The 20,454-nt window shown below is 43.0% G+C and overlaps 1 protein-coding gene across 11 annotated transcripts in view; it reads right to left on the minus strand.

Moving 5' to 3' along the window:
• IQSEC1 (IQ motif and Sec7 domain ArfGEF 1) overlaps window positions 1-20,454 on the minus strand; it is a 588,187-nt gene that overhangs the window by 116,563 nt on the left and 451,170 nt on the right. For 2 of the 11 annotated variants that reach the window (XM_061618156.1, XM_061618154.1), the window contains exon 1: window positions 11,741-12,049. The exons of 8 other annotated variants lie outside the window; for them this stretch is intronic. In XM_061618156.1, the coding sequence (XP_061474140.1) occupies window positions 11,741-11,805 (65 nt within the window). In that variant the 5' untranslated portion in view covers window positions 11,806-12,049. One more of the 11 variants, XM_061618157.1, reaches the window with a different exon arrangement.

The following is a 20,454-nucleotide window of genomic DNA, read 5'->3' on the forward strand; positions in this document are numbered from 1 at the left end:
GCCTCTATATGCTCTCTATCTCCATCTCCCGATGGCCTGCACCTGCATAGGCAAAAATCCGATACTTGCTGCAGTACAGGCAGCACCAATCCTGAATGAATGGGTCCCAAACCTTGCAGGGTTGGCCGCCAAACCCTGTAGTGCTAGTTTGGTAAGCGCCCAGAACTGAAATTTAGTGAGGGGGGACCCCCCTTCATGAATAAACAAGTAACCTGGGTCTGTCCCCCTCACAGCCAAAAACAGTGCAATGCCCTCACTGGGCAAATGTCCAGTACAGGGGACACTGCTAGAACTACACTACGCCCCTTATGCCCCTGGTCCATCTTAGACAATCGCAAGGTAACCGTGGCACAATCCCCTTGTAAACTAACATCCGACATGAGAAGTGCACGCAGAGATGAGTCCGACTTGGACTCAGCCACCACCTCGCCAACCCTAAAAGCCCCCCCACAATAATGTGAGGGCCGCTGCATGAAGCAGCTGAACCTCACAGCGGGAAGAGCATATGTCATCCCCATGCTCTAAAAGCCCCACTAACAAATTGGGTGACAATGGGCAATGGGCATCCGGGGCAGCAGGACTCACCCGAGCCCAGTCTGCCAACATCTGGCGGACCCCAAAATCATCCATATGATCTCTAAAACTCTCCGTCTTTGGTATAAATGAAAGCCCTGCCAGCTTACCTCTCAGCGTCCTGACAGAAAGGCCCTTCCCCCAGCCTTCCACCAGGAATTCCAGCAGGTGCTCCTTGTGTGTAGCCCCTGCTGTCCCTAAATTCCTGGAGCTCCCTACCTGCTCTCTGATAGCTGGCCAGCGTGCTGGGTGCAACGGATAGGCTTATGGCCCTCTCCGACTCCGTTCTCCAATCTCCCAAATCTCAGGTGGCACAGCCTCTGGCTGAGCCCTGGCCAGCGGCGCCAGGTGTAGAAACCTCTCCATCTGGTTCCGCAACAGAGCATCAGCAACACCATTATCCTCACATTCCTCACCTGAAATAAGACATTATAATACAGGAGTTTAACTCTAATCTTAGAACTACAGTGCTTATGCTAAGATCAGAGATAAAAGATCGTTCTGGCTAAACACTTCCGCTTCTTGCAGAGAAGCCCTCTGCTTGTTATGTAAAAGGCATTATTTCCCCAACCCTAGTGCTGGAGCGAGGGTGGGTATGTAGAACATGCTGCTTTTATCTCTGATTTCAGTGCTATGGTACTTAGCGCTGAGATGGGAGAGAAAAGATCTGACTGCTCTTTAGAGATTTGCTCTAAAGGACAGCTGGAGGAATTTTTTTTATCATCCAGTCAAGTGATAAAGTGTGTCTGCTTTTTAGAGATCACTCTATAGAACAGAGAGCTTTAACTCCAAATCAGATCAGGAGATAAAGCTGTGGGAGTGGGTGGGTCACTTTCTGTGGCTCACTGGGCTGGATCTAGCCAATGAGCTAGCTACTGGTGGTTTTTAAATAAGATACACACACCTGCAAGTGATGCATATAGTGTCATATGTAGCTTGGACCTTAGTAATGAAACAGATTCAGGCACCAGAAGAAAGAAGACAAACTCAAAAAGCAAAGAGTTGAAAGTTTAGACAAAATATTGCCAAGCTTCAGGATTTTAGCAAAGCACAGTGGCCTGCTTAAACAAATATGAAATATTTATTATTTAAAGCATTGAGCACACACAATACGTCAGCCTTGAATCAACTATGTACCTCATCAACAGAAAACTACCTGCTATTGCGTATTTTTATTAGAAAGTGTGGTTCTAAGGAAACTGCAGTTCATTCACACTTTCAATTGCTATAGGTCACTGGTCAGTTTTCATCTGATGGTGATGAAGTGATATGAATCTATTACATGATGGATATTATTTAAACTGAGATCATGAGCTTACTGTTACTCGCTACTATACAAAAAGAATAGCAAGCCTAGAATATACATACTTTTTCTCAGCTGTGTTTAAATTCTGTAAAATCCAATCACTAGATGCAATAAAAGCGATTCCCTGAGTGGAACAGTTTCCATAAAAATAAATGACTATAGGCTCAATAAACTAAATCTTCTGCAATTCATTTTGAAGCACCATATGTAATCAAGACTTCCTGAAAAGAGCATTAAACATGCCAATTGCAAACTAACCCAGTAGAAAGATTTGCCCAAGACAGCGAGCATGAGGGAATACAATATTCTTCATCCTTTCCTGAATCAGGTGTCCCTTAAACCAGCCTGCAATATGAGACCCACTAATCCCCCCCAGCTCATGATCTTTCTCCTCTCAAAAACAATATTTTTCTATTGTTTTGGTTGATGTGTATGTGCAGCCTGAGAAATTGGACAAGGTGCTTGCAACGATGCGGCCAGCAACATATCCTCTCGACCCTTGCTTTTTTTGGCTTATTAAAGTTTGCCAAGGGGGTATGACTGAGTGGATCCAGAGTGCGGTCAACGTGTCTTTGTGGGAGGGAATTGTCTCAGCTGCCTGAAAGAGGCATTGATTCAACTGCTCCTGAAAAAGCCTACCATCGGTTTGTGACAATTACCACCTGTTCACAAATACCCCCTTTTTAGGGAAGGCGATTAAGATTATTGTGGTGCAGCAATTGCAAGTACTCTTGGATGAAACAGATTATCTTGACTCATTCCAATTTGGTTTCAGGCCTAGTTGAATTACCTTTATAGGGAGAAGGATGGGGTGGGTGGGTGCGACCCTGTTATTCTTGATTTCTTGGCGGCTTTTGATACCACTGACCATGGTATCTTTCTGAGCTGACTTGGTGAGATGGGTACTCGAGGCGCTGTTTTACATTGGTTCCGATCCTATCCCCAGGGTCGTTTTCAGAGAATATCATTGGGTCCTTTGGCCCCTTGGCAGTTGTGCTGTGGGGTGCCGCAGGGTACCACCTTGTCCCCCATGCTGTTTAACATCTATATGAAGCCCTTGGGAGCGGTCATCAGGAGATTTGGGGCAAGGTGTCAGCAGTATGCTGATGATACCCAGCTCTATTTCTCTGTAACATCTGAAATGGGAAAGGCCATGCAAGCCCTGAACTGCTGCCTGGACTCGGTGGTGGGCTGGATGAGGGCCACTAAACCAAGTCTGAATCCTAGCAAGATGCAGGCACTGTGGGTTGGTTCCCAAGTTCGGATAATTGGTCAATTGCCTGCTTTGGATGGGGTCGTACTCCCTCTGAAAGAGCAAGTTCATAGTCTAGGAGTGCTCCTGGATCCATCTTTGTCGCTGGAGACACAAGTGACCTCCGTGGCTGTGACTACTGGGCTGGGATAGCCTGACTACTGTTCTCCATGAACTAGTAACCTCCAGTCTGGATTACTGTAATATATTCTATGTGGGACTGGCCCTTAAGGTTGGTCCAGAAGGTGCAGCTGGTGAAAGATGTGGCAGTGCCACTGCTCACTGGGACAAGGTATCACCAATATGTTGCCTCACTGTTGAAAAAATTGCACTGGCTGCCCATCAGCTACTGGGCCAAGTTCAAGGTTCTCGTTTTGGTGTACAAAGGCCTATGCAGCTTTGGACCAGGATACCTGAAAGATCATCTTACCCCTTATATACCCAGTCAATCACTGTGATCTGCAGGTGAGGGCCTCTTGCAGATACCACCTTATCAGGAGGTCTGTTCAGTGCAACATAGGAAGCAGCCCTTGTGGCACTAACACTTTGGAATTACTTCCCCTTAAATATTAGACAGGTACCATCTCTGCTTTCTTTATGACACCTACTGAAGACCTTCCTCTTTCAACAAGCCTTTTAAGTAGAGACCTTATCTTTGTCTGCGTATGTGTTGGTTACTTCTTTAATGTTTGTAAAGCTCTTTAAAAATGTTTTGTTTTAATATATTTTAAAGTCTTTTGTTTTTAAAATGTTTTATATTTTGCCCAGAAAGCTGCCCAGGGAGCCTGTTGGTCACCATATAATCCTGGTAATAAATAAATAAATTGAAAGAAAATAGTGATGGCAACACTTGAGCAAACCACCTTAGATTGGATGCTTAAAGGAGAGATTTCAGGGCCAAACTGGATTGAACACTGGGAGATCAAATATTTTTATCTTTAAAAAGTAAATGTAGCTGTGTGGGGGGAGGGGAACTGTATCCAGATCTGGTTCAGGAAGCTTATAAATAAGCCCATAAATGTTTTTGGGTTGCTGGCGGCTGACAGAGAAGGGATGGAGAGCTTCATCTTCCTTGCAGCACCCTACTGAACTTCTGTGCTGGGCATACAGGATGCAGCTTCTTCCTTCTGGCAGCCCAGTTGATTTCAATGATCAGTACACAGAGAAGCCGACTGCCCCAACTCTCCTCTACCAGCCTACTTAGAATTCTATACACTTGCCTTCATACAAATCCTTGTCACCTACAGCTACCAGGCAAATTCTTAAATACAAGGTTGAGGGAGGAGGTCTAACCCTTAACCCCACATCATTTTCTGTTATTTGATATGCAGCTGGGAAAACATACATGTACCCATATGGTACTAAAGGCTTTTCACCTGTGAGATAAATCACAGCTTGGAAGGATTTACAATGAAGAAATGGTGCAGCGCGGAGAGTATCCTCCTCAGTGCAGCAGTCCCTGTCCATTTCATTTCTGATCCCTGTGATGGCCTGTATTTTATTTATGAAGGCATTTTTATACTACCCTTCATCATAACATTCACAGTGCGGTGAACAACAACAAAACAAAATGGATAATAATTTCATTATAACCAATTCACATAAAATACCTACATACCTAATATAATAGCAGTGTCTTACCAGGAAATATCAATAATGGATCTTCCAATGTCATGTCTAATTTGGCTCCCAGAGACACTATTTAACCAATCTGTGAATGGAACAGGGGTTATGCCAACAATGGAATAACAGCTAGGTGGAGCAAGACAGAGGATCGTCTGCACCTTGGCCGAAAAATTGTGGCTGGCTCCCTCCCTCACTGTTTTTTGCTAGCAACTGAACACTTTTTCTGAGCTTCATTGATCATATTTACAGGTTAGGGTAGTTTACAAATTCTTTAAAATAAATAAATGTTCAAGTAACAGGGCTTTCTCAGCACCTTCCCTTTGCAACTCCTTGTGCTCCTGAAAAGCTTCTCCTGGAAGATCCTTGGGAAGGGTGTGGGTTTTTAAGATATGGGCCAAGAGCTGAGATGGAGGAAAAATTGCTTATGCAGGATCTGCTTTAACTATTAGGCTGCAAGACCACAGCACAGCAGAATTGGAGGGCGGGCAGAATTAGGCTTCTAAGCAACTACGACTAAGAAAATTATATTTCTATTTATAAGATCCATAAGTTTTCAAAAAAGAATATTTGAGCTTTCTAGTGCCACTTAAGCGGCTTTCCAATCCAAACTTATACTTTGTGCCAAAAGATGTATTTGTTATATTTGCTTTATAATTGCAGCAAATTCTATTTTGAAGGCTTGCATTTATTACAGATGAATTAATAAACTTATATTTTAATGTATTTTCTATTGTTTGGCACCTTTCTGTAAAAAAGGTAAAGGTGTCCCCGCACTTATAGTGCGACTCGTTTCCGACTCTTAGGGTGACGCCTTGCGACATTTACTAGGCAGACTGTATATATGGGGTGGGATTGCCAGTTCCTTCCCCGGCCTTTCTTTACCCCCCAGCATATGCCGGGTACTCATTTTACCGACCACGGATGGATGGAAGGCTGAGTGGACTTCAACCCCTTTTACCGGAGATTCGACTTCCTCCTTCCATTGGAATCGAACTCCAGCCGTGAGCAGAGCTTTGGCTGCGTTACCGCCGCTTACCACCCTGCGCCACGATATTTCCCCTATCAATTAAATGATGAAAATGGAAGACAGTACTTTGGATTTAAACGTGGGAGACTAGTAGCCTCTTTCAGATCTAATTAATTGTCAAAAAACATTATTAAAAGGGAATTTCAGGAAATTCAGATACAAATGCATAAACCAAATAGTTCATCTCCCATGCTTCTTTGCTGTTGGCGAGTGGTTACTCTGTATGGGAAAGTTGTGTTCTACCTGTTCCAGGTAAAGAGATGTACTGTTCCCAAAAGATCAAGTTTGCAGCTTGACTCATCAATCCATCTTTGTCACTGAAGGTCCAAGTAGCTCCCACAGCATGAAGTGGTTCCCCCAGTTGAGATTGGTACACCAGCTGTTATTCCTTCTGGGCAAAGACAGCCTAGCCACTATGTCCCACGCCCTGGTAATCTCTAGGTTAAATTACTGTAAAATGCTGTGCATGGGTCTGCTTTGATGACTGTCCAGGGACTGCAATTAATTCAAAATATAGCTGCTAGCCTGTTAACTAGGACAAGGCCTTGAGATCAGATCTTGCCAGTAAATAAAATAGCTACACTAGTTGGTTTATTTCCAGGCACAATTCAAGGTTCTGGTGCTTTCCTTCAAAGTTCTGCTGTGACGAAAATTTTCTTCTGTTTCCACCCTGCCCCCCCCAACAATTATTCATAAATTAATAGGAAAATAAATTGCATTCAAAAAGATCAAAGGGGAGAGAAATTTTCGTTGAAGTTTTAATGAGTAGGTCTGACAAATCACCGGGCCCGGATGGCATCCACCCGAGAGTTCTCAAAGAACTCAAAGGTGAAATTGCTGATCTGCTAACTAAAATATGTAACTTGTCCCTCGGGTCCTCCTCCGTGCCTGAGGACTGGAAAGTGGCAAATGTAACGCCAATCTTCAAAAAGGGATCCAGAGGGGATCCCGGAAATTACAGGCCAGTTAGCTTAACTTCTGTCCCTGGAAAACTGGTAGAAAGTATGATTAAAGCTAGATTAACTAAGCACATAGAAGAACAAGCCTTGCTGAAGCAGAGCCAGCATGGCTTCTGCAAGGGAAAGTCCTGTCTCAGTAACCTATTAGAATTCTCTGAGAGTGTCAACACGCATATAGATAGAGGTGATCCAGTGGACATAGTGTACTTAGACTTTCAAAAAGCGTTTGACAAGGTACCTCACCAAAGACTTCTGAGGAAGCTTAGCAGTCATGGAATAAGAGGAGAGGTCCTCTTGTGGATAAGGAATTGGTTAAGAAGCAGAAAGCAGAGAGTAGGAATAAACGGACAGTTCTCCCAATGGAGGGCTGTAGAAAGTGGAGTCCCTCAAGGATCGGTATTGGGACCTGTACTTTTCAACTTGTTCATTAATGACCTAGAATTAGGAGTGAGCAGTGAAGTGGCCAAGTTTGCTGACGACACTAAATTGTTCAGGGTTGTTAAAACAAAAAGGGATTGCGAAGAGCTCCAAAAAGACCTCTCCAAACTCAGTGAATGGGCGGAAAAATGGCAAATGCAATTCAATATAAACAAGTGTAAAATTATGCATATTGGAGCAAAAAATCTTAATTTCACATATACGCTCATGGGGTCTGAACTGGCGGTGACCGACCAGGAGAGAGACCTCGGGGTTGTAGGGGACAGCACGATGAAAATGTCGACCCAGTGTGCGGCAGCTGTGAAAAAGGCAAATTCCATGCTAGCGATAATTAGGAAAGGTATTGAAAATAAAACAGCCGATATCATAATGCCGTTGTATAAATCCATGGTGCGGCCACATTTGGAATACTGTGTACAGTTCTGGTTGCCTCATCTCAAAAAGGATATTATAGAGTTGGAAAAGGTTCAGAAGAGGGCAACCAGAATGATCAAGGGGATGGAGCGACTCCCTTACGAGGAAAGGCTGCAGCATTTGGGGCTTTTTAGTTTAGAGAAAAGGCGGGTCGGAGGAGACATGATAGAAGTGTATAAAATTATGCATGGCATTGAGAAAGTGGATAGAGAAAAGTTCTTCTCCCTCTCTCATAATACTAGAACTCGTGGACATTCAAAGAAGCTGAATGTTGGAAGATTCAGGACAGACAAAAGGAAGTACTTCTTTACTCAGCGCATAGTTAAACTATGGTATTTGCTCCCGAAAGATGCAGTAATGGCCACCAGCTTGGACGGCTTTAAAAGAAGATTAGACAAATTCATGGAGGACAGGGCTATCAATGGCTACTAGCCGTGATGGCTGTGGCTGTGCTGTGCCACCCTAGTCAGAGGCAGCATGCTTCTGAAAACCAGTTGCCGGAAGCCTCAGGAGGGGAGAGTGTTCTTGCACTCGGGTCCTGCTTGCGGGCTTCCCCCAGGCACCTGGTTGGCCACTGTGAGAACAGGATGCTGGACTAGATGGGCCACTGGCCTGATCCAGCAGGCTCTTCTTATGTTCTTATGTTCTTTAGTTATGCTTACCTTACTTTTGAGGTCGGTCAAAGGGTTTTGTGAGTAGTCTCTCTTTAACTCTACAAACTACCTCTTTGGTAATCTGCATTCTGCAACCCTTCCAAGTACCTATGCTTCTTGAAAAACTCAAATGACGTCATCTTTTGCACTTTGCTGTAATTGCAGGAAGCTGCGAATATGGTCTACCATTCTTCTTGCAGCTGTTCATTGTTGCTATTGTTGTTTTTAAAGTCTTTATATTGTTAAAGAAATCAGTGCAGAAATATATTTTTAAAGGTTAAAAGGAAGAACTTTCTTTTAAAAACAGTGCACTGTCTTCAGCTTCCTGCACTTCAGCCAAAGCCAAAGGAAAGATGTCATGAAGTAACTCCTCCTATAGGGCCTTGTCAGATCAAGAAACATAGGCAGCCAGAGACGCTGACGAGCTCTTTAGAACTGATTAATGGAAAGAAAAGCAAATATACCACCCTCAGCCACTTCACAACAATAAAGTAAATTTAGCCACACATCCAATCAAATTCTAAAATGTACTGTTAATGAGGCAGAAAACAGATTTTTTAAAAAGAAAATGGAGGATGGGTTTAGACACAGCACTAATATATGGCTTGAGACCAGAATACTTGAAGGATCATTTACTTCCATTACCTCCCACCTGCTCTTAAAAATTTTCCTCAAAGATGCTTCTCTGGATTTCCTTTCTATGCAAGGCAGGCTCATCCTGATGGTGGCCCCATGGTTGTGAAATGCTCTCCCCCCACAGAAGTTTGTGGGGCACATAAAGTTTTGGTACCAGGTGAAAACCTTATTTTTACCAGGTCTCTTTACACTTTCACTCACTCTGAAATTGGTTTAATGCTTTTTTATTTATTAGGTAGATTTTACGCCATTGTAGATTTATGAATTGCGTATTACTGATATTTGTAAATTGCTCTGGGAAAAATCTTTTGGAAAGGTGAGGTGTAAAAGTTATTAAAAATCTTGCCATTTATAATGGAGTATTTATGTGCATGTAGCAGGGAGGTGTGCATATCTGTGTGACAGAAGTGTGTCACTGTGTCTGGTGTGAAAGAATATAAAGGGAATCAATGTTCTCCATAGGTCAGTAGCTGGTACCAGGTGGTACTTTAAAGAAGTCTGGATTCAGCAGAGTAGCTGAGTGATTGACCTAGTGACAACTCAGGGGCTGTCCCTTGAAGGGCACCCTGGAAAGATCATACTCCTACTTTGTCCTATTTCACATACTTCAGACTGTTGAGCCTATGTCAGACCAGAGGTTTTCTGCATGAGCTACAACTGAGGACATTTACATGCTACCTCCAACAGCACAATGGTTACCACCTCTGCTGCGTCTTCTGTCATGATGCTTTGAGTGACATGGTACCTTCCTCTGATGTGGTTAAGAGTGGATTACGTGATCATATACCCCCAATATATACTACATTGCCTATACAGTACATAATCACACAATGTTCCATGCGATGTGAGACACTGTTCCTCAACTTTGGGTTCCCAGATGATATTCGACTACAGCTCCCATCATCCCCAAACAGCATTGTTAACGGTCAGGGATGATGGGAGTTGTAATCCATCAACATCTGAGGACCCAAAATTGAAGAACACTGGTGTAAGATGTATACACACACTACTAAGAGCAACTTCAGAGCAATCACAGAACTGTTAATAACTATACCAATCAAGTCTGTGTGTATGTGACCATTGTTTCACACTCACACAAAGCTGAGGTAGAATCCACACTGCTTGTCACTGTTTAGCGCTCTATTCCTGTTCCCACCTCTCTCTCACAAAAACATGCAATTATATTGGTATAACCTGTCCACAAACCATCACACCATTGGTATGACTGAAGTCTCACTGTCATGAAGTTGTGTCACACCCACTGGTCCATTCTCAATGAGGGACACCGCCAGGCTGCCTCTTCCTACTGCAGCCATCACAAAGATTTCCAGTAAAAGAAAGATGGCATCCACTTGCCACACTGAATCGATCACGTTAACCCTCCCCCTACAATAAACATTTCTTCCAACACTTCCCTGGAATGTCTCCAAAAATGCACCCCTTTTGTGGGAGAAGAATGACCCTGTGAATGTAGGTGGACATTTTCAACCCAGCACTGATTTTCAACCCTAAACGCAGGCTTAATTCATCTGAAGTCAATGGCCCTCTGCAGTAACTGGATATAGAACTGAAGTCACCGATTAATTAAGTTTAGTTTGTTCTCACTGATGACCCATAAATGTGACAAAGCCTAGAGCAGTACAAAATAATCCTACCTATGCTTACTGAGAAGAAAGCCTCACTGAATTCAGTGGTGTAGTGGTTATATTGTGACTGGGGAGATTCAGGTTCAAAACATCACTCTGCCATGAAACTCACTGGACAACTTTGGGCCAGTTATTTCTCTGTCTAATAATCTATCTCACAGGGTTGTTGTGGGGGAAAAATGGTGGGCATTAATGCCACCTTCCTTGGAGGAAATGCCACATTCCATAGAGGAAAGGCAAGCTCTAACAGTAATAAGTTTTTAAAGCGTGCTTAGAATTATAGATTTTGATGCAAAGACTGGCATTTGTGTTCAGAATGCTTGGGTTTTTGTTAAATGAATCACAAGAATGCATAAGAAAGATACCATTGTGAGAAAAAATGGAGGAGGCTGTGAGATGCTGCAAATATCTGGAACAAGTAACATCATTTAAATAAACCTGCTGCCAGTTTCATATTGTAAGAAAGTATACCTTGGCTAAGGAGTTAAACAACTTGGAATTCCACATTCAAATGAATAAGCTGTTAATTTGAATTCTGTGAAGGGCAGATGGCATTGCAGTAGTGTTTTTTGTTTTTGGAAATCAAATAAATGGGCTGTGAAATATGAAAGCGTCTACACTAAAAACAAAGCTACAGTTGGCTGCAATCAAGATACATTTGCAAAGCATTAAAAACTTTGCAGCAGGGCTTATTACATCGTGCAATATGCAAACTGAACCCTTGCGTGCATACAATGGTGCAGGGAAAAAGCAAGAGGGCACACATTGTGGATTTTTAAAAACAAATATGCACTTCAATTTTCTGCCTTTGTAAGTAAGGCTACGTTTATGTGACAAACAGCTGTTATTTCTACACTGCTACTTGGACTATTCGCTAGAATACAGTTCTGCAGAAAATGATTTCGCTTTTACAGGTAAAAAAAAGTAGTCGAGACTGAACATTGTAAAACCCTTTGTGTCACGGGATTAGTACTGTATATATGCGAGCAGCCGATAGTTTTGCTTGCCTGCTTCCTTAAACACAAACTCAGTCCCTCTTTCTTCCACAAGCACACTTAACCAGTGTTCGGAACAAATTTTAAATAAAGCTGGACTGAGATTTGAGACTGGAATACAAGGCAAAAGAAAATAAAATCCTTCCACTCAATACCGACTCTTTTGCATTAGGAAAACCCACGCTGCTTCCAAGAGAGGGTAATTAATGGCTTACCAGCTGTCAAGCTCCAGCTCCAGCAGTGACTGAGTCCTCTCCGAGTTACAGTGCAAGCACCACATGGCTGGAGAGAAGTAACAAGGTAGGGGCCCCAAGCTGCTAGCATATCCTTCCCCGAGGGCGTGCCTATCACCTTCGGGCCTTACTGAGACGGCCGAAAGAGTAACGGAGATGGGGGGAGAAGCGCCCCCACTAGTCTCCGTGGGCAAGTGGGAACAGCTCAGCGAGGGGGTCCGGAAAGGCACGAGTACCCAAGAGGTCCACCCTTTTCAGCCGCGCGCTCCCTCACACGCCCCCCCTCAACACACTTACACATCCATTCCGCTAGCTGCGCGAGCTGGGAATAGAAATGGCAGGGGTAGGAGGGGTGCATTGATTTTATTAAGCAGAGATTGGTTTCTAGAGGTGGGGGAGGGGAAAGAGAGACAAGAGGGCGGTAGCGGTCACAGGAAAGGAAGAGAGTCTGGGTAAAGAAAAACGAGCTTTCGCTGTCCTTTCTGGGTACTGCAGGAATGTGACAAGGAGGAGGAGAATGCAAAAGCAGCGGTAGTCGCCGCCGCCCGCTCGCTTTACTCCCCGCTTCTCTTCACGTGACGGAAAGAGCGGGGGCTCCGGCAGCGCTATTAATAGATGCATTCAGACTGGGAAAGGCAGGCTTCATTGCTATTCAGCTGCTTTGGTGTCACTGGAAGCTACTGCTTCCCCACGCAGGCACACACTTGGCTATGGTAGCAACAAATGTTTGCATTGGCTCTGAAATCGCCTGAAGGTACTTTAGGGACCCTCATTCTTCTCCCTCCATTTTTTTTCCCCGCACTCGGTTTTCCTCAGCTGGGATGCTTTGCAATATGCCTTTTATCTGGGATGGGCGTCTTCCGAACATAATTGCTCTCAAAGTTAATTAAAACTAAAATCTTAAGACAAAGGACTGCGGAACTCTTTATTAACTGCAAAACAACGAGTCCCGGACGCCTGCAGCTGGAACAGTATCAAATTGGTTTTAGCAGTTCTAGATCAGCTTGTATTAGACATGAATGAATACAAAACGAACATGAGAGGTGAAGGCCACAGTCACTGGATTGAGCCCCTCTCACAGCTGTTTTGTTTTCATCCCGCATCCGTCACAGGCGGGGCGGGGCGGGGCAAAAAGAACAGCTTGGAAAGCTTAAGGTTATGCCAAGACATGGATAGATGTGATTTTGTACCATAGCAAAACATTCACTATGTCTCTCTCAAAGCGCATCCACTCCCCACCCCCAACTTCTTGTTTTCATGTTGCTTTTGTTACCACCATGTAGCAGGGGATCTTAGATTCCTTACTATTTTTTAAGTAGGTTCCCAGCAGGGTCTCTATGTCACTACAATCCTACCGGCCAATCAGTGTGAAAGGGGAGTGTATTAGCCACTGAGAAGAGTCTTCTGGCATGCTTCCTTGTCCATTCCTGCTGTTTAAAGCCAATCAGAGTGAAAGGAGATTAGTCAACAGTAGCTAACACTCTCCCCTTTCATGCTTATTGGCTCCTAGGGATGTCTGTTGTGGGAGAAAGTATTAAGGATATCATTCAGAGCAACAGAACAAAGGAGGTTGGGGACATGATTGTGACTAACATGAAGGGATCTGCACTTCAGAAATTTGCCACTACGCTATTGGCTGCCACATCAAAATAATTGTTCGGGTGAATCAGACCTGTACTTGTATTTTGATTCTCAACAAGACTCCCTCAAAATGTTACATCATTGTATAGTTTTAAATTATACATGGAGAAGCTAAAAACTCACTGTACATGGTATGGCGACATATCTATACTTTTTCTTGATTCCTTCTCCTTTAAACTGACAGCCTGATTTAATACTCCTTTACACTTCTTGCTTTTAAATTATTAAAAAACCCACTTCCACAGCTTTCTTTTGAACTCATTCAAGCTCATTTAAAAAAAACAAAACACATTAGATGAACTTCAGAGTACAGCCTTCTGAAAATCCATTCTCCCTTTTTTGTGCCTCTAACATCTTGGGTTTTTCTTGGATTTAACCTTATTAATATGAAGTGTTCCTAGTGCAGAAAAATCCAAAATAAGGAAACAACAAATTTGAGTTACGCCCTTTAAAAACAAACAATAAAAAATAGAGAGGAAAAAGTTGTTCACAAAACTAAATTCATTTGGTAACAAAAAAATTATTCTCAACCTCCACATTTGTTCCAGGTATGTGACTTTAAAATTATGACTTGGCTAGAATAGTAGCACAAAAATGACTCTGTAGAAGATCCAAATAATTATTCATGGCATTGAATATGTTCATAGTTTTCTTTAAAAAAGGTAATTTGTCTGAGTTTTTGCTCTCGGCAAATATTCAAATGTTATTACCATGTTGAAAATAATAATGTGTATTTTTAGCCATTGTGGGGCAAACACAACTCTGAGGACTGAAGTACATATGACACAAGAGATCCATGATTGGATTTTTGTCTGTGTTTTTAAATTCATGGGGCACCCATGAATAACCCATTTTATCCTCATACCAACCCTGTGCGAGGGGTTGAGAGATAGTGAGTGGCCCAAGGTCACTGAACTCCATGCAGGCCTGTAGCCAGGGAGGGGGGCCCAATGGGGGCACCACCTCCCATAAAGCTGTACTTTGCCTCCTAGGATTTTTTGGAGGGGAAATTGTCAACCAATGACAACCTCCATTTAAAGAATGATAGCATGTTTTAAGAACAGGAGTAATTGAAGATTAGGTATTGGAAGTTTAACTTCAATCAATGCGTTGTCTCACTGTGTGCTCTGAATCTATTGACCATTAGGGGCAATAGCTATAGTTAGTTGAAAGGGCCCATGCTTGAATTCTCTGCTTGTTACTTTCCTCAAGTTTAAGCATGCCTCTGTTTGGTTAGACTGATATTCTCAGGGCTACCATTACTTCAAGATCCTCCTTCTTCTTCCCACAATTCTCTTTTTCCCTCCTTTTGAATTCAGCTAGTGTAGATTATTAGACTTTCCTATCCACGTGTACTTTCTTAATAAAATGAGTTTATTTTGTTTAAGATAAGCATCATTCTCTTTCATATACTTTTATATCTCCAATGAACTCTGCTGCGTAAACCAACTCTCTTCATAGGGTCAAAGGCCCATCATAACTGGATATTTATAAAAGGAAAAAGAAAAAGGAGTCTGTAATAGAGACAGATAAGAAAAGAAAGGATGGCTACTTCTGAATCTGCTAGGAGGTCTGATGCCATTGAGCTGCTAAATGACTCGAACTACAGAAGATGGTCCTTTCGAATGAAAATGCTGCTGGATACTTTGGTATTAGGCCTTTGTCCTCGGAGAAGCAAGGTCAGAGGCATCTAGAAAGAAACAAGATGGATGGGATGCTGCAAACAGGAAAGCCATGGGACACACATCTCTAACTGTGATAATTTACCGTACTGAAGATAAGCAAACTGCAAGTGAAATGTGGGAAAGGTTGAGGCAAGTTTTTCAACAAAACACAATGAATACACGTTTCCTTGATGCTAAAACTCTATAACAAGAGGCTTAAAGGTTCAAATAATCTATAAGAGCATATGAGCTCTTTCTTGGGAACAGTAAGAGAAATGGAGCTAAAGGAGATAAGTGGCCTGAGAAAGCTAAGATTGCCCTTTTGCTCAATACTTTGCCTCCAGAATATGAAGGAATAATTAATTCAAGTTAAGGAAAATGTAACTTTGAGTTTTGTCCAGGTATGTTTGCAAGAATTTATCCAAGAAAACATACAAAATGAGAAAACAAAAAGCCAAGCCTACAGACTGATTCAAGGCAAGTATTGTTTCTTTTGTGGAAGTAATCAGCATTCGAAAAGTGCTTGCCCTCTCCTGAGAAAACCCCTTAAGGGCAAATTTTCAAAGGAATGAGTCAGCAAGACCAAAAGATAAAGGAGCAAGGGGGAATGCCTCTCCAGGAAATAATTTTGGAAAAGGAAATAAAATATGTACTGCAGAAGAAATAATTTGTAGTTGATTAAAATCAAGCCCACTACAAGATTTACGTAGACTATGAGGCAACTTCACATTTCTTCAACAATTGGATGTTTTATTAGATATAGATATGGATTGTAAAGTCCCAATTTATCTTGCTGATGGACAGTGTATTTATACACAAGGAAAAGGGGCAGATAATTTAAAATGAAAACTGGGTGAAAAGGGCACCAGTGAAGTGTGCATTTCTGGAGCTTACTATGTGTCATCTCTACAGAACAGTTTAATGAATGTAAAAACAACTACAAGGCGAGGATGCAGAGTTTTGTTTAGGAGAGATTGTCATTTTGTGTTCAAAGATAGAGAACTACTTATGAGAGGACTTTTAAATAATGAAGACCTTTATGAAGTAGACTGTGTGAGACAGCAAGCTAATGCTACTAAAGAATGTCTTCATAAAGACTGCATGGCGTTGTGGCATTGCAGATTTGGCCACGGAAATGTTGAAAGCATTTCAAACCTTGTGAAAAACAATTTAACAAAGAATTTAGACATAAAAATATGCAAATCTGAGTTCAAGTGTGTTTATTATGTTAAAGCAGATGCAACTAGAGCCACCTACAGGCCATCTGCTGAAAAACCTCTGGATTTAATCCACAGTGGCATCTGTGGATCCTTGCCCATAATGACACCAGGAAGGACTGTTTATTTACTTACTTTTACAGATGTAAATAAACCCCATATACGAGGTTAAAATAATGCCTAATAAGGATGAGGAACACAACATGAAATCAATCCTTGTATATAATTTACAGCGATATGGGAAAAAAGAATAATGTCTGTTAGAGCTATTCATTAGATTATTTATTTATTTATTATACTTTATTACACTTTTAAACCGCCCTATAGCAACAGGCTCTCAGGGCGGTGTACAATATGATAAAGCCACATTTAAAACCAGCAAATGTGGATAAAACATGTAAATATAAAACACATTAAAACAGATTAAGACAAAAATAGAACATACAACCAATTAACGATAACATTAAAATTAAACACAAAACCAAAACTAAAACTAAAACTAAAATGCCTGGGCAAAGAGGTAGGTCTTTACCTGGCGCCGAAAAGATATCAAAGAAGGCGCCAGGCATATCTCGTCAGGGAGGGCTGTGACGCCCTTCCCTGGCTTTCCCTGTCAGGTTCCTACCTGCTCGTGGTTACTGCCTGTCTCTAGGCACCACCAGGGACTCCACCAGTCCGGACTGTCCTTTTATATGGTTTCTCTCCCCGCTCTAGCACAGATCTCAACAGATCCCCCTGCTAGGCAGCACCACCAGTCACGTCCTATAACCAGTAGTCCCAGAGACTCTGCCTGAGTCTCTCTATCTGGTTACCTCTGTGACTGAGTGCTAAAGCTGTCCCAATCCCTTTGATTTACTCAGACAGCTTGTGGTGTTATTCTCTTCACCGCTGCCACCATTTGTTTCCCTTCAGCCTTGGTATTTACCTTACCCTCCCTTCTGGTCTGTGAAACCCCAGCCAAGGATCAGGCCTTTGGTAAACCAAATATATTTATTAAATAACAAAGATAACAAGATTTCTTTAAAAGGCACTTAAGCATATGGTTACATCTATTCCTGAGGTACTGGTCTTAGTATTAATCCGAACTCCACCCTCTCCTCTCAAAACCCACCAAAACAACCCTCTCAAGTCCACCAACGTCCACCTCACATCCACACCACATCCCCCTAGATTTACCTGACATTCTTCCTTTTATACTGTCAGCCATTTTAAACATTCAGCCAATCATCCAGCATTCTACTGCCCATTCACTCCCCCTCCTCTTTCACTCCACTTACCATGTATCTTCTAAACAAACAGCACTTACCCTATTTACACTAATACAGGATCATCACAAGGGCATTCCATAATTCGGGGCCCACCACCGAGAAGGCCCTAGATCTCGTTGTTGCTCTCTGGGCCTCCTTGTGAGTTGGAACCCGGAGAAGGGCCTTCAACGTCGAGCGCAGCGAACGGGTAGGTTCGTAGTGGGAGAGGCGCTCCATCAGGTATTGCGGTCCGGTGCCGTTAACGGCTTTATAGGTAAGAACCAACACTTTGAATCTGGCCCGGAAACGTATTGGTAGCCAGTGCAGTGTGGCGAGGACAGGGGTTATATGATCAGATCTTTTAGTCCGAGTGAGGACTCTGGCCGCAGCATTCTGCACCAGCTGAAGTTTCCGAACCGTCTTCAAAGGTAACCCTACGTAGAGTGCATTACAGTAATCCAGTCTAGAGATTACCAGAGCATGGATAACTGAGGCAAGGTTCTCCCTGTCCAGATAGGGTCGTAGTTGGGCTACCAGCCGAAGCTGGTAGAACGCATTCCGTGCCACCGAGGCTACCTGAGCCTCCAGAGACAGGAGCGGATCTAATAAGATCCCCAAACTATGAACCTGCTCCTTTAGGGGGAGTGTAACCCCATCTAGAGTAGGTCGGACATCAACCATCTGGTCAGGGGACACCCCCACCAGCAGCATCTCAGTCTTGTCAGGATTGAGTCTCAGTTTATTAGCTCTCATCCAGACCATTATCGCGACCAGGCAGCGGTCTAGTACATCAACAGCCTCACCTGAAGAAGATGAAAAGGAGAAATAGAGCTGCGTATCATCAGCATATTGCTGAAAATGCACTCCAAAACTCCTAATGACCTCATCCAGCGGCTTCATATAGATATTAAAGAGCATGGGGGACAGAACTGAGCCCTGCGGGACCCCATATTGGAGTACCCAGGTCCTCGAGTAATGCTCCCCAAGCACCACCTTCTGAAGACGGTTCTCGAGGTAGGAGTGCAGCCACTGCCAAGCAGTGCCTCCAACTCCCAAATCCGCAAGTCACTTCAGAAGGATACCATGGTCGATGGTATCAAAAGCCGCTGAGAGATCAAGGAGAACCAACAGAGTTACACTCCCTCTGTCCCTCTCCCGACAGAGGTCATCATACAGGGCGACCAAGGCCGTTTCTGTACCAAACCCCGGCCGAAAGCCCGATTGAAATGGATCCAGATAATCAGTTTCATCCAAAAGAACGTGGATCTGGCGAGCGACCACACGCTCTAGGACCTTGCCCAGAAAAGGAACATTAGCTACCGGTCTATAGTTGTCAAGATTATCAGGGTCCAAGGAGGGATTTTTTAGGAGCGGTCTCACCACCGCCTGCTTTAGGCAGAGTGGGACCACTCCCTCTCGTAAAGAGGCATTAATCACCTTCTTGGCCCAGCCGGCAGTTCCATTTCTGCTAGCTTTTATTAGCCACGAGGGGCAAGGATCCAGAGCAGAAGTGGTCGCCCGCACCTGTCCAAGCACTTTGTCCACATCCTCGAGCTGTACCAACTGAAACTCATCCAATAAAACAGGACAAGACTGTGCTCCGGACACCTGAATGGATTCAACTGCAGCAATATTGGAGTCAAGGTCCCGGCGGATGCCATGAATCAATCAGATTATGTTGCAAAAGAAGAGCTTTCAGACTGCCTGGATCAGATTGTGATGGTGAATGAATTTTCCCTTTTTTATCTACTATAGCATTGATCACCCAATTTAAGTCACCACCAATCAGTAAATTGCCCTCTTTAAAATTTTGTAGTAAACCCAAAAGAGATGTAAGAAACTCTCTTTGGCCATTGTTTGGACTATATATTGAACCCAGTGTGATTAGGTTACCATTAATAAGGCCTTTAATAAAAATATATTGGCCCTTTGAATCTTTTAATGTGTCTAATTCTTGGAACTAAACCCTAGGGTTATCCATATGCCCACCCCTCTTGCTTCAGATGTGCCCGAGGACTGAAACCATTTACCCCGTGTGAGGGATTACCAGTATGTGTTCCAAACTCTTCTTTTGGTGTGTTTCCTGCATCATTATTCTATCAGTTTTTCCCTGTTTTAAAAGTCCCCATATCCTTTTCCATTTTATCAGTGACCCTAAGCTATTAACATTCCAAGAACTAACTTTTAACGACATCAGTTATGAATGATAAGATCTTCCATCCAGAGTCTCTCATAAACCTAATAAAACTGGTTTTGAAACAAATCTATTAACCTGCAAGTTATAATTATATTTGTTGACCCTCCCACTGCCCCTACCCAACCACCAACATTGAAAAAATAGCCTCATCTTCCCCTCCACGCACAGGAGAATCCTGCACTATGCTCCTGAGCAGAACCTTAACTTCAGGTACCACTGAGGAAGTAAGGATAATACTTAAAGGGAGGTGTTAGTATCCTCATCCTGCTTTCCCCTCCAGCCACAATTTTTCCTCCCCCCTTCTTTCCCCCCTTCTCTACACAAAAGCAGTATACCAAATTCTTCCAAGCTACACAGCAAGTGGATTGGACTGTGAAAGACCAACCCAAATGGTGTTTGCATTTTGACAACTTTCTAGGGCAGTACAATTATCTCAGAGAGGAGTTCAAGTCTCCTGCTCCCCTGGTGCATTCACTATAGCTGCCCAATTTCCCTGCTTTTTAAAGTTTGGTAGATATATCTGTGGGCTATAGGTACATTCTTAAACTGCAAGGTTTTTTGCCTATTACTGAATTTCCCTGCTTTTTAATCTGGGAGGTAAGAAATGAGATCCTGTGCAAGTTTGCTGAGAATGGATTGATCATTTCCATGCTTATTGAGTTAAGTGGGATTTACACACACACACCAGGCAATCATGCTTAGGATAGGTGAAACTGACCACAGGGGATGG

This window comes from Rhineura floridana, chromosome 3 (assembly GCF_030035675.1).
Source record: "Rhineura floridana isolate rRhiFlo1 chromosome 3, rRhiFlo1.hap2, whole genome shotgun sequence".
Taxonomy (NCBI): domain Eukaryota; kingdom Metazoa; phylum Chordata; class Lepidosauria; order Squamata; family Rhineuridae; genus Rhineura; species Rhineura floridana.